The sequence below is a fragment of the Lonchura striata genome, chromosome 3, assembly GCF_050655825.1.
Source record: "Lonchura striata isolate lonStrDom1 chromosome 3, ASM5065582v1, whole genome shotgun sequence".
In the NCBI taxonomy this organism is placed as follows: domain Eukaryota; kingdom Metazoa; phylum Chordata; class Aves; order Passeriformes; family Estrildidae; genus Lonchura; species Lonchura striata.
Window position 1 is genome coordinate 44,237,234 of NC_140705.1, and position 13,616 is coordinate 44,250,849.

The 13,616-nt window shown below is 42.6% G+C and overlaps 1 protein-coding gene across 1 annotated transcript in view; it reads right to left on the minus strand.

Annotated features, from left to right (window-relative positions):
• Window positions 1-3,873: 3,873 nt before the first annotated feature.
• The window catches only part of SCML4 (Scm polycomb group protein like 4), a 78,218-nt gene continuing 68,475 nt past the window's right edge, over window positions 3,874-13,616 (minus strand). Inside the window, exons 8-9 of the mRNA XM_085574993.1 lie at window positions 10,624-10,769; window positions 3,874-6,313 (exon numbers count right to left, since the gene is read on the minus strand). Coding sequence (XP_085431119.1) covers window positions 6,188-6,313; window positions 10,624-10,769 — 272 coding nt within the window. The 3' untranslated portion in view covers window positions 3,874-6,187. The remainder of the gene's footprint in view (window positions 6,314-10,623; window positions 10,770-13,616) is intronic.

Here is a 13,616-nt window from a genome sequence, read left to right on the forward strand (position 1 = left end):
AGAGACCTGACCATTTGAAGTATGATGAAGTGTGGTGGATGCTGAAGGAGCCAAAAGTTGTGGGTCACTGAGACTCATTTTGAAAAGTTTTATTTTTAAATTCCACCTCAGCCTTTGCCTCAGGAACATGTGGAAATCTCCCGGTACAGTCATGTTCAAATCAGTGCAACTTTCTGCCTAGTGGCACAGCTGAAATCCTCAGGGCATGGGCTTTGGTTTGCTCCAAAGTGGAAAACCCAAACCACCTTCCATGAAACTCATAGCTAAAATGCAAAGCTAACAGGAGAAGGTGTTGGGGTCAGGTAGAGGTGCAGCTGGAAGAACTCTGTTCCAGTAAGCTAGCAGCTCTCCTGGGAGCAGGGGAGAGGGGGCTGGCCAGCAGCGGCTGTCTCTGCTCTTTATAAGAGAGGATGGAATAGCTTGTTAGGCTCTGGTTACTATGGGATATGGCTGAAGCTTGACCTGGTTTATGAGCCAAGCCCCAGTCTTATGAATTCAATAGAAAAACTTATGCAGACCTCAGAGGGACCTGGGTTTGGCCTAACATGCTTTATTTAGAATCCTGAGTGAGGGAAACATTTTTCTTTAGATTACAGTTGAAGGATTCTTGGGTTTCAGCTGAAGTCTTATGGTGGCTGTGTATTGCACACTCATATTTCTTTCTTTTTCTTTAATAAATCACTTTTCTCCTATACTTAGCCTCTGACCAAAACCTGTCTGCTTGAACTGCAATAAACCTGGCTGGTCAATGATATCTTTGCTGAAAGCAATCTGCTCCAACCATACTATGCATGCACTGGCTGACCCCCAGGCTGCCACATCCCCCCAGCCTCGACCCCTCTTGCTCCAGGTACCTGGTGGGGAGCAGAGGCTTTGGGAAGAAGGGAGAAAGAGACTGTAAATACATCTTTCTGTAGCTCTACTTCTGAGGCACAGGGATTTGCTGGAGCTGGGGCCAGAAGGAGCAAGCTGTGCTCAAGTCTATCGGATTTGTGAAGTACAGATGTGATAATTCCGCTGCAACCACAAAAGAATTTACAACAGGAAGTGTTGCAGCTGTTGCTTATTAGCATTAGTACAAATTATATGAAGCAAATTGTTAGCAGTCATGTTTCCATGATATTTAACTCATGGCAGTGAATAAAAGTGATTCTTTCTGAAGGAAAATTTTAGATTTCCAAGGGAATCGAATTCCAATTGTCCATGAAGAGAGCATGGATTGGAGAACAGCATGCAACTACTTCAAGGCATCAGAGGCAGTGTGTGCAGCTACATGCTTGTCTTCTCTGATAAAGGTGTGTGAATTTAGGACCATACTTCTTGGTGAGAGAAGGAAAATCCCTATGGCTCCATATGACCCAGTTGCCAGTGGTGAGGTGTAATGGTGTGTGGGTGTTGTGTTTTAACTCTACCTCAGCCAAAAATCAGCACATTCTGCCCTATTATGGAGCTGCTGAGTAAAGTTCTGCCCACAGAAGGGCCTAGAAAGGGAAGGAGGATCTTGTTGACCTGCTGTTTCCCTGAATATTTACCCTCAATGTGCTTGTTATGACTTTCTTCCCTAGCAACCCCAAGTGTGTTCATGTGAAAGAAGCCTGTGGCAGTGGAGCAATTCCTTAACACAAGCTCAAGAAGGCAGATTTGGAGACAAAAGCCACACTGTAACAGACTGAACATGCAACTGACTGAAGGTGCAGACTGAAATGTTGGAATGCAACCTGCATGGTCTGACAGGAAAATCCCCCAGACCAAATCCCTGGGCATAACACCTCTCTCTAGCCAAGCCAGTTTCAAACAGGGGAGCAGCTGGTTTTGGTCCTTCCATACCTGCTGCCTTGCTGGATCAGCCAGCAGCAGGTAGTCCTTCCAGCCACCTCCTCTATCTCCCTCCTTGCTGCTTTGGGAAGAACTAGCAACTGGTCCTGTGGAAGGAGGCTGTAGTTCGGAGAGGGGAAGGACCTGAAAAGCATTTAATTTTAATTAATAAAAAGGGGGCATTTAATTATTGTCTCCCTTTCTGGTGTTGAGCAAGGATCAGTTGTATCCAGGCAGATGTCTGACCCTGGAGATGCTCCTCTGTTGGGTGAGTTGAGAGGTCATTCACAGGCTGCTTGAAGGACCTGGGCAATCTCCCTCATGATGTCTTTCTTTCAAACAGAAGCTATTCAAATGAAAACAGAGAGTAGGCAGGCAAATAAAGAAGGGACTAACTAATTAACTGAGAGTTTTGGGTATGTTTTGGGGCAGTAAGAGCTGACAGATTCCTCCCTGAGATTGCACAGACCCCAAACAGTGCAGCCAGTAGGATGGGGGCATGCTGCATCCCATGGGCAGGAAAGAGCTATGGGGTGGCTGTGCCAGGGCAAGAGGAATGACCACCCAGGGCTGCTGCAGTCAGGACTTTGGAGGATGGTGTGTGCTCCTGCTGCTGACCCAACAGTGGTGTTCTTTCCACAAAAAAACTTTATCAGCCATTTTCTTGTTGATTTACTAATTATTGCTGGTTTTGCTAATAATGTTCCATTTAATCTCTCACAGCCATCCATTCTTTTCAAAGGCATGAAGCGTAACTCATGAAGACTGCTGACAACCTATAGAAATCCAGCCATCAGTTTAAGGCCAATAACAGCCCAGATGCTTTACATGCCGGTCCCAAGGGTGCCTGCCTGCATGAATCACACTGAGCAAAGCTGCTGACGCTGCAAAGGCTGCTGCGCTCCTCAGCCTGCCAAGCAAGACAGTGGGCTCAGAGAGGTGGAGGCTTTCCCAGAGGCATTTCTTAAAATACAATTAGGTCTGGCTGGGGAAGAAGGCGTTTGCTGGTGCGAGAGAAGAGGCTGTGATGGCAGGTGGATGGGAAGCAACGAGGCTGGCCAGTGTTGGCAGCTGAGGCTGAGCTGGTCAGGCACGGGAGATCCAAGAAGTTGGTCTGCCAGGGAGCACTGGCTCTGTGTTCTCAATACCCTGTAACCACCACTCAAGCTAGGGAGGAATGGTCTCCAAGTCCTTGGACTTCAACTGCTTGCTTTTTTAAGAAAAAAAAAAAGAGTGAAAGCTCACAAAGAATTGAAACTGCCTGCAGCAACCGAAGTGCCTTTTGATCCAACTACAAGTGCTTAGAAGAAGAAAAGAGACACATGTGTTGCTTTTAAAGGTATCACACATCCACCCACCTGTTGGGAACAGTTAAAAAATACAACTGGTCGGCTACAGTCTGAAGGGAGAGCTGTGAAAGGAATGGCAAGCGGAGAATTTTCTACAGGCGATGCTTAGAGCAGCAGCCAATGGAGAAGCAGCTGACATGCATACTCTGGCTCTTTAGAGCCTCTTCTGAGGAGATGGTCTGACACCCCCTGAACAGCAGAGCTGCTTAATTACCTTCACTGACAAGACTTGAAAGATAAAAATTAGGTACAATTTCTATATTACAGCAATTGCAATAATGTTTGTCTCCTAATTGCCTCTCAAGTGAAATAAAACAAAACACCATGCAATGAGGAATTTTTGTCATAAGCATTACTTCCATGTAAAAGGATTCCACTAACTGCCTCCCCTGTGAAAAACAGAACATTAAATATCATGGCCTGGACGGTCCTGATGTACTTTCAAGTGTGATATCAAATGAAATGGCACCACTGACTGTGTGCATCAGATGCATACATGAAAACTATTTCAGCATGTTAAATCATGTGCATTAACATAATTTCCACCATGGAGCCTCTTCACACTGTGTTGGTATGATCAGCCCCTTTGGCTGTAACATCCGGAGTAGGGACAGGGAGTGGAAGGAAGGGGTGAGACACAGAACAGGGGTGAGACACAGAACAGAATCAGAAGGCTTCTTGCTGAGGAAAATCTAGCTGTGTTTTCCCCCCCCCACCCACACTCAGAACAAAATGTGAAGCTACAGATCCTCCAGGAAAACACAATAAAATGCAAAAATATTCTTGGAACAAAAATGTTCCATTTCCAAAATGTCAAAATGATGTTTTGACACTACTGAAAGCTGTAGTTTCAGTTAAATAGAATTTAATGTTTGAAAGTGACATGCTTTTATGAAGAGTTCTGATTTTGACAAAGTGGGATTTTCCTGCATTGAAGCCATCTGATAAAGTCTAAGCAGCTCTGATTACCAATATATTACAGCTAGGTGGGATTTTAAGTGAAGGAATTAAAATCCCATTTTGAAAAACGGGGAGAGGTTAGCTAAGTTGGTAATTATGAGGAAAAAAAGATGGTTTGAGGACTCTCTGAAGGAGATATTACTAATACAGCAAGAGTTTTACATGTTTTGGGAATGTAACAGTGAAAAATGAACAGTACAGGTTTGCCGTTGATGGAATGTCACCTCTGCCTCAACCAGACAGCTGACCAAAGAGATTTCCATTCTTTATACCACAGACACAAAGTGATGTAGATGGGTGTTGTATTACAAGCATTGGCACATTTAGGGTTCCCTATATTATGTCACATAATGACATATATGACTTTTCATTTAACACAGTTGTTCAGCTATTCCTATTTAGGGTATTTCAGCATGCAGGAGGATTTGCTGAAAGCTGGTCAGTCCTGCAAACTTATGACAAGTTTTTTAAATTAGGAGACCAGTCCCCAGGAGTTTAGTGAAAGCCTTGTAGGATATGGTTTCTCCTATTTTTAAGGATTTCCAGGAGTAGGCCTTTGAACAGGCATCTTTTTGTAGGAGTTCTAGTCTAGCAACATGCATCAATTTAAATTTTATTTCATGAGGTATTTTTGGTAACATTCTTTTCTACATAAACAGGGTCAAACAATCTTGCATACAATCCAGGACCCTGTTTCTCAATAAAGTTGAGCTAACTAGCACTAAAATCACCTGCATGACTTACAAACACTTGCTACCTCTGCCTGTCATGCACTAGGGGTTTGAACTGTATGGGTGTGTCCATCCATAGTCACCCTTTGTAGATGAAAACAAGGACATACTCATTCCACAGATTCATACACATTCCTCAGCCTGAGACCTGTTTTGTTCCCCTCAGTTACAAGGAGTGTGAATAAGCACCTTTTAGACTTGTGTAAGAGGCAGAAGTGAATTTTTAACTCACTTGAGACAGAAAGTCCAGCACATCTGTCTGCGTACTGAAAGCCACCGCACAATCAGGAACCAACCCTAGAGCATTTGTCCTGGGCCTGCGCGAGGTGCAGGTCGTCGTTTTTTTAAAGATGCAAAAAAACCTAAACCAAACCAAACCAAACCAAACCAAAACCAAACCCAAAAACCAAACGCAGAAATTCAGATTTTTCTTGGAGTGCCACAAAGTGTGCGCCAGACTGAGGCGGCTCAGGGAGCGGCGCTGACAGCTGTGCGCGCCAGACACCGTGGGAGCCATCCGCCCCCTCTTCGGTGTGACGGGAAACATCCTGTCACAAACACTCTCTGCATTCCAGCTCGTCTTGAATGAATTATCTGTAAACGCTGACGGGAGCATCCTGCTGGGAGCCTGTGACTCCTTGGCGGTATTTACGGACGTGTTCGATAGGAGAGCCACGACGGTCAAAGCCCATCAGAGGCAGAGCACCGCAGCATCAGAGCTCCAGCCACAAGTCTGCTAGGGCTGCTCCCTCTAGCGGGAAAAAGTACTTTAGCTGGGGAAAAACCTTCCCCTCCTTCTTTTTAAAAATTATTTCTTCTTCTTCCCCCTCTTTTCTTTGTTCTTGTTTGTTTGTTTGTTTGTTTAAGTGAACAATTCAAGTTTTCCGGATAGTGCAAGACACGGGGCAGTTTTCCAGCCCTTGAGCATGGAGAGCGGAGCTGGTGTGCCCAGGCAATGCAGGTCAGCGATTGCTCCTCAGAGGCGGCAAGGGAGGGACTCGGTTTGTCTTCTAGCAGTCCTATACATATAGCTGTGTTTGGTTTTGATTTCCCACTTCTGGTTACAAAAATAGGACTTACTATAATCATAATAATATTAATGATACAAAATAATTATTGTAATTATATAATTTTTGGCAAACTATTAACACAAAACAGCCCCAAAAGATCCCATTGGATTAAAAAAAGTGACAACGCACAAATGTTAAAAAAGACAAAGTCTTCGATAAAAAAGAAGGAAAAGCAATCTGCAAATGAATGCATTTCTGTAAGGCAACGTTACCTTTAGTCTTCCATCAAAATTTAGCTCAGATTCTGTTGTTTAAGAAATTACTAGAACTTGGCTTGCTTGAGCTTATCAATGTGGTAACACAGTTTCAGTGCTGGTCCCAATTTCAGCCCCAGGTATTTCATGATCATGTCGCTTTTCAGCAGTAACAAAGCATTGCCATCAATTTCCTGGTTTCAAAAGAGAGGAAGAGAATAAAAATGTGTTAACCCCCCTTTAAAGTGCTGTGTCCTCACACATTAAACAAGGTGAATTAGAAACAGCATGTCATTTAGGGTAGAGCTACATGAAATGTCATGCATTTTGAAATTTCATTTAAAAAACTGAAGTCTGAGGTGTGATAGTAGGAACCCATAAAGGAAGGTTTAATTAAACCCTACTTTTTATTCTTCAAGGAACTATAAGATTAGTTTAGGTTTTCAATTTATTTTGCAATTAAAAGTAGAATTTTTTAAAAATCAGGGTTGCTCTAAGCGCAATTCTGAGAAAAGCCAGTCAGCCTTGAGAGAAAGGTATGAATGATGGAGACAGCAAAGGATGTAGCCATATTAAACTGCTAATAGAACACCTCTGAATCTTTCAATTTTGTCCCCAGCTATCTGTGTGTTTCACATATCTCCAGTACAATTATACCCAGTGATGCAACCATATGGTATATGTGGATGCGTATATATATGTTTTTTTCTCAGATTTGAGACTTGTAGTAACTTGCTTTAATTGCATTTATTATTAAATTTGTTAAATTTTAATTTAACCTTCATGTAAGTGGGTGAAATTGCCACCAAGCTTAGCTGTTTATCCCAGAGCTGTTGGCTTGAAAACCTTTCGAAATTACAAGGTACTATGGCAAAAGAAGCCTGAGCCCACCGAGCAACATTCTCCTCTACCTTGGGCTGTAGGACACAGATGCTTTCAGCTGTACTGATCTTCTTTAGACCCAGATCCTGTCTGGTTTTTCCTGACTCTATCAGTGGATCTGCCAAAAAATACTCCTGCCTCCACAGCTTCCTGCACATTTATACACTTGGAGTGCCAGATCTAAAACATCACAAGTGTCATGTATGTGTGCATACACATACACAGATACACACCAATGCTGTCTGTACTGTGTTCTATGGTTTTGATGGTCCACTTTGAGCTATTGCCTACTTATTAAGAAACGCTATGGATCCTAATTTGCCCTGATCATTATTATTCCATTCACTAGGTGATTTATCTGATGAGCAGTTAAGGTCACTTTCTGATTAACTCAATCAATTAATGTTCCTCATTTTGCAACCCCCACTCTATCCATAATAGAAATTCTCTCTGCCTCCTTGCTCTCCTTGCCATTATTTTAAGGAAGCTAATGTAAAGTAAGAATAAGTGTTACATATAATTACTATTTGCATAAGAAATAAAATAAGAACTTCTTTAACTGTGATGCCATAGGGTAAAAATACTGTTAAGGGTCAGCTGTGGAGGAAGCTGCTTCTAAATGTTGAGTTCAGCATTTTATTATTTCCATTATTATTACTGTGTAGGTGTCAAGATTAAACTCCATGACACTAGTATGCCAGAGGGAGCATTCATATCCAATTAAATATCCCATATTAGCCATTTCTCTGTGCAGATTCTTGGCTTGACTTCTTTACAGTATTACCATGTCAGCCCTTTTAAAAATATTTTTTAAAAGAAGACTTTGATAACATGGTTCCCACATGAACATTAGCCCCAGCAGAAGATCTTGAACCAGCTCTGGAGCTGGTAACACTCAGTGCCATCAGGGCCAACTTTCCCCTCCTCAGTTTCCTTTCCCTCTATCTTTCTACCAAGTCTTTCCTGATGATGGAGTCTCCACGGGATCTCACATGGTGCTGCTACACAGTCCCTGATCAGGGAGTGGCTCCTTTCTGTGAGACCAAGAGCTCTGTGCTTGGCACACGGATGTGCTCAGGGAGCAGGGAACAGCTGACAGGAGCTGCAGGAAATTTCTCAGTCTTTGGTGGACACTCTCAGGAGCTACTGGTGACAGAGCTCCTTGGGTATCTTGGCAAGAAGCAAAGCTTCTGCTCCTGGTGGGAAGAGCAGACAGCCAGGACATTCTGCAGTGCCTTTTGGGGCAGTGAAGGATGTGGGCTGCAGGCTGGAAGAGCTGGCTCTGAGGACTGACCCAAATGGCCTAGTAGAGCAGTAGGAAAGCACACTGCCCATGTTCAGGATCCATCCTCCAGCTGTTTTCTTCCTGCTGGTCCCAACAGCCTCTCTCTCCCATCTCAGATGAGCTGATTGCCAAACTATTTCAAGTGATAGCTGGGCCTTGTCAATGACAGTAAGTGCTTCTTAGTAAATTATGCACCTGCTCCATAGAAAGATTGAACATACAGGAAGATATGGCTGAGGTTAATGGACTAATCACTTGTCTCTCACCCCTGGGGTCTTTGTGCTAATCCAGATGAGGTTTGAAGGCTGAAAAATTACAGGGATATATATAACTCAAAGGTGTAATTGAATTGAGTTGTGTGGCAATCATACCCAGGTTCTCACACCTATGGCATATTTTACAAGGAAACCAATGATAAGTAGAGCCCATGGGTGCTGGTGTGCAACAAAGGATGACAGGGACAGTCTTTAGTGGCAATTTAGCTTGATCTCTTTGGTCGCAGAACAGCTGCAGTACCATGGCGTTCTCCAGTGCAGCTGGCCCATGGCTGCCTGGAGCGTTCCCAGGCCTTGCTGCTACATAAAAGCATACTTAGCTACAAATGGAAACTAGACAAAATTAGTGCTTCTGCACTTTCCATATTTACAGTACAAACTTTAAAAGTTGGGGTTTTTTCCTTTGGGATATACCTGTATGCCTCAGACCATGTCAGTTCTCACTCCCTTGCATGAAGATTTTTCTCTTGATGCACAGCCCCTTGTGATATTGTAAGAAACTGATTTTACAGCAAGTTCCTTCAAGTCTGAAGGTGTCTTGTTTTTCTGCCATATGACCAATATAGGCCATGCTTTCATTATCAGCTTATAAGGCAGAAGGCAGGAAAAGCAGGCCAGCACCTAACCTGTACCTGCAGATTTGGCCCTACATCGCTGTGCCTGTTGTTGTTCTCATCCCACAGTTCTGTCTACAGAATGGCAGATGGCCTCAATACCTTCCAGGGTGAGCAGACACCAGGGCCTGGGTTCATTTTCAGCTGCTCCTCAGCCACCTCCTCTCCTGTATCTGGAAAGCCTGGAGGCAGAGTGTAGCTGGAAGTCCATTTACCTCCCTCAGCTCCCATCTGCAGCTCCACAGCCCCACTTGTCTCTTCTGGCATAGGGTCAAGGAGTGATCAAGCCCTCTTGTTGTCTCTGGTCAGCACTAAGGGCTGGGAGCAATTCTCATTTAGACCTAGGTACATGAAAACTTACGACCTCCAGCTGAATACAAACAAGTCACTTCTAGGGTAAAATCCATTTTTTGTAGCCAGACTGAATTGATTGTGGTGACATGGAGAAGGCCAAAAATGCTAATAGATACACTGGTGTCAATTCTATATACAGCAGCAGAACAAGAAACTCCAGATCAGACAAGTTTATTGTCTTCCCAGTTACTAATTAAGAATAATAAAATTACCATCACTGGAGGAGGTTACCCTTACTATAATACCCTATAGAGAGTCAGCAGGTCTGTTAAATTTGGTTATGTAGTTACATAATACTGAGGGGAAAAAGATTAAAATATTGGCTGTTTTGGGTTTCTCCTGCTAAATATCTGGAGACATATAAAAATGCTCTTCAGAGAAGAATCATATATATCCTGTGAAAAAAATTGTCACTGAAATGAGGTTTTTTTTTGGTGCCAATCTGACAATGAAAAATGAGCACCAGATCCTCAGTGCTTTCTCTAAGGCTTGGCATAGAAATAATTTATGCTGGAATAATGGGGAACAAACAGTGAGCATTTTCTAAAGACACTGTTATGGGTTCCCCATTGACATAGAAATGAATAGAGTAGCATAACAGTACAAAATAGAGTGGAATGGAATGGAATGGAATGGAATGGAATGGAATGGAATGGAATGGAATGGAATGGAATGGAATAGAATAGAATAGAATAGAATAGAATAGAATAGAATAGAATAGAATAGAATAGAATAGAATAGAATAGGAAGGTCTTCAGTTGGAAGGGACCTACAATTATCTAGTCCAGCTGCCAGAGCAACTCAGGGCTGACCAAATGACACTGTGTTATTAGGGGCACTTTCCAAAATCCTCTTAAACACTGACAAGCTTGGGCCATTGCCCAATTTTCACAAAGCCCGTCCTGATGTTTAACCACCATCTCAAGGGATAAGTGAAATTTCTTTAGCCCAAACCCTCCAGAGGCCCTGCCAGGCCTGCATTCAATCTGGTTGAGGAAGCCCGAGGCATTTGAGGGGCTATGTGTGACATGTGCTGTCTGTCTCTTGTGATTTAAATTTCCTAGAGGTGGTAAGGTGGTAAGCCTTCTACATACGTGCTTTCTGAAGAGCTCCACGTGAGGGCCTAAAGCTTGAGGGTCTGCATCCTTCACAAACCAAACCACGTCATCCACCGTCCAGGTCAAAGGATTCTTGCTTGATGGCCGAGCTGCATCTTCTTGTTCAGGTGAAGGACTTGAGGCTATCAGTACAAAAAGCCCAAAACAATGCATTACAATGGCACACAGAGGTTTCTTCTGTTTGTGATTGTGAGTGTGCAGGGCTTCGGCAGTCTCACTGCAGCACTGGACATTGTGCATGCAAGTACTGGCCTGAGATGGTGGCATAGGGAAAAAAGGGGACTTGCAGAAGTTTCCAATCCGACTGCTTATTGGAAGACATGATCCCAGCTGGTGAATTGTGTCAAAAAACATTAAACCCCTAGGTCCCTGCTGGGAAGAAAAAATGTGCCAGCTGCCAGGCTCTTAAACCAAGCTGCCCCTGCTGTCTGGTCTGCAGCAACAGGGATCTTGGCTCAAGAAGACACTACCCTCACACCTAGAGAGAAGTTTCTTCAGCACTAAACAAAGGAGTGCCATTGAATATGAAGGATGGAGGATAAAATCAGGATTTAGAAAATATGGTTTTTTAATTTGCATTCAGATATTCATAATTCTTTTAGAGCTTAGCAGAAGGTTTTCAGTCCATGTCTTCCTAATCTTAGTCTTTCACAAAGCTGATGGTCCCCAGTGAATGCCAATTTGGAAAGCTGCTAAAACATGTGAAGATGAACATTGCACATGTGACTTTTTAATGGTATAACCCAACAATGATTTAAGGTGACTTCAACTTGCCATAGCTTTAAATCAAGTGAATAAAGGCACATAGGAATGAAAGTGCATTTATGTTTTTATTCTTAGTCTCTGCAGAATTATAAATCTCAATCTCCACCTGAATATAATTTGTATCCCCACTTATGCTGCTTCTTTACAACAATAACTATATTATGCTAGGTTACAAGAAAACTGTTTCCATTTGTTTATATCCACAACAAGCAAATTTTGCATTAGCAGACAGCAGCACACAGATGCATTAAATGTTACTTGCTCACACCTTCGCATCTCTTTCTGTCAAGGCCCAGTTTTTAATGAGAGAAGTGCAAATGGAAAGCAAGTATACTATACAGAATACCAGAAATCAAACAGAAGAGTGTGTGTAGAGGGACATCACAGACACCTAAACTAGAGCCTGGAAATGCCCCAGGTAGCCAAGAGACAATCCTAACTGCTGAGAAGAGAAGGGACGAGCTCTCCAGAGAAATACTAAGCTTATAAAGACAGATGAGATATGTAAGAATCCCCATGCATTACTCCAAACACCATCCTAATGTCTGTGAGTAAATGTGTTGGGTGGGTTTGGGGCTTGTGTAGATTGTCATTCCATTGACTTCAATAGAGCTCTGGTGATTTATATTAGCTGAGACTCTGCCCATATACACCCAATAATGGGTTTATGTGCCTATTTGTCCTTTTTCCCTTGCCACCATGCTCATCTTACAGTATAATGTAACGAGGTGTATTTGCAGTTACTCAGAATGAACTCTAGAAAGCAGCAGTGCTATGAATGTGCAAATCTGGTCGATGGTTTTCATAATGAGATGAGATGTAAATATCATGATAATTGCACTCTCATTTGCTAAGTCACTGTTCTCGATACAAAGGACAAGGAACAGCCTCAGGTCCTTTTAATTAGAGAGCAAGGACCAGTGTTTGTATGGACTCAGGTGACCCTGGCCTCTGCTCACAGAATAAATGCAATACACAACGGTACAGACACCATCTGGAGCCTTTGGCATGAAACAGTGAAGACAGAGAGTGCAAAACTAACAATGTAATCTTGGCCAATACCGGGATCATCAGTAACAATGAGGAACTCTGTCAGGGACAAGTGGGAGAACTGAGACTTGTTTTGGAGACACGGGGGTATTTCTCCCCTTCATGATCTATCAATGGTTTGGATGAGAGCTGATGTGTGGAGGCATTGGGCACCACATCACCTCAAAACAAAGGTCAGGAAAAAGAACAGTCTCTTGCAATCTAGTCAGAAAAAGATGGAGGAGAGAAAGGTTTGGCTGTGACCAAAAGACTGCAGAAGTTTCTCTGCTACTGCCATAACATGGTCAGGGGAGATGTGCCACTACTGAGGAGCATGTTTTTTTCCCTTAAATTTGTATAAATTAAGGAAAGCCCAGAGGACTTAGCCTGGGATTTACACCGGGAACAGAAAGGGCAGCCTGCAGCCCACTGACTCCTGCCTGCAACCTGACCAGAAAGGGCAAAGGGGAGCAGAGAGCCCCAAGTGCAGCTGGGAGCCTTCACAGATATTGGAAGTATCTGTAATAAAAGGAAGGGGAATGAGAAGAAAAGGTTGAAATGACAGGAGGAATCTATTCACTCCTTTGCAATCTAGCAATCAATAGCATAAATATGATTTCTGAAAGACAAATATATAAATGACCTTTCTAAAGAGACTGCATGGCTAGAATTCTTCCATACCCTAGCAGGTGAAGATAACCCTTTCAAATCCATCCCTGAGGGATAGTATAATATCATAATATACAAGCAAGAATTATGTGTCAATATTAATTCTTCAAATACTTTTTGTGTCTTTATTTATCTACCTAGTATCAAGTTTTGGATTCTCTGCTGCTTTTTCATGAATTAAGGTGTGTTAATTTATTTGTGTGAAAGGAGCTACCTTTAAATGTTATTAGTAAAACTGAGATACAGCCAGTTTGCAGCAAAATATCAGGTTTTAGCTGATGAGTCTGGAAACAATCTGTTTTCCCATATATTTTATAATTTATTTTGTTGATTAATTTATTTGGCTTTTTAACATTGTAGTTTACACATCAGAGTGTAATTTCTCAATTTACAAAATAAAAGAAACTCCATGCCTTTGTATAGACACCTTTGTGGTGTCTACACAAAGGCATGGGGTTTCTTTCAATAGCATCACTTTGGTGAAAGATTATAATGAAGCACAAAAG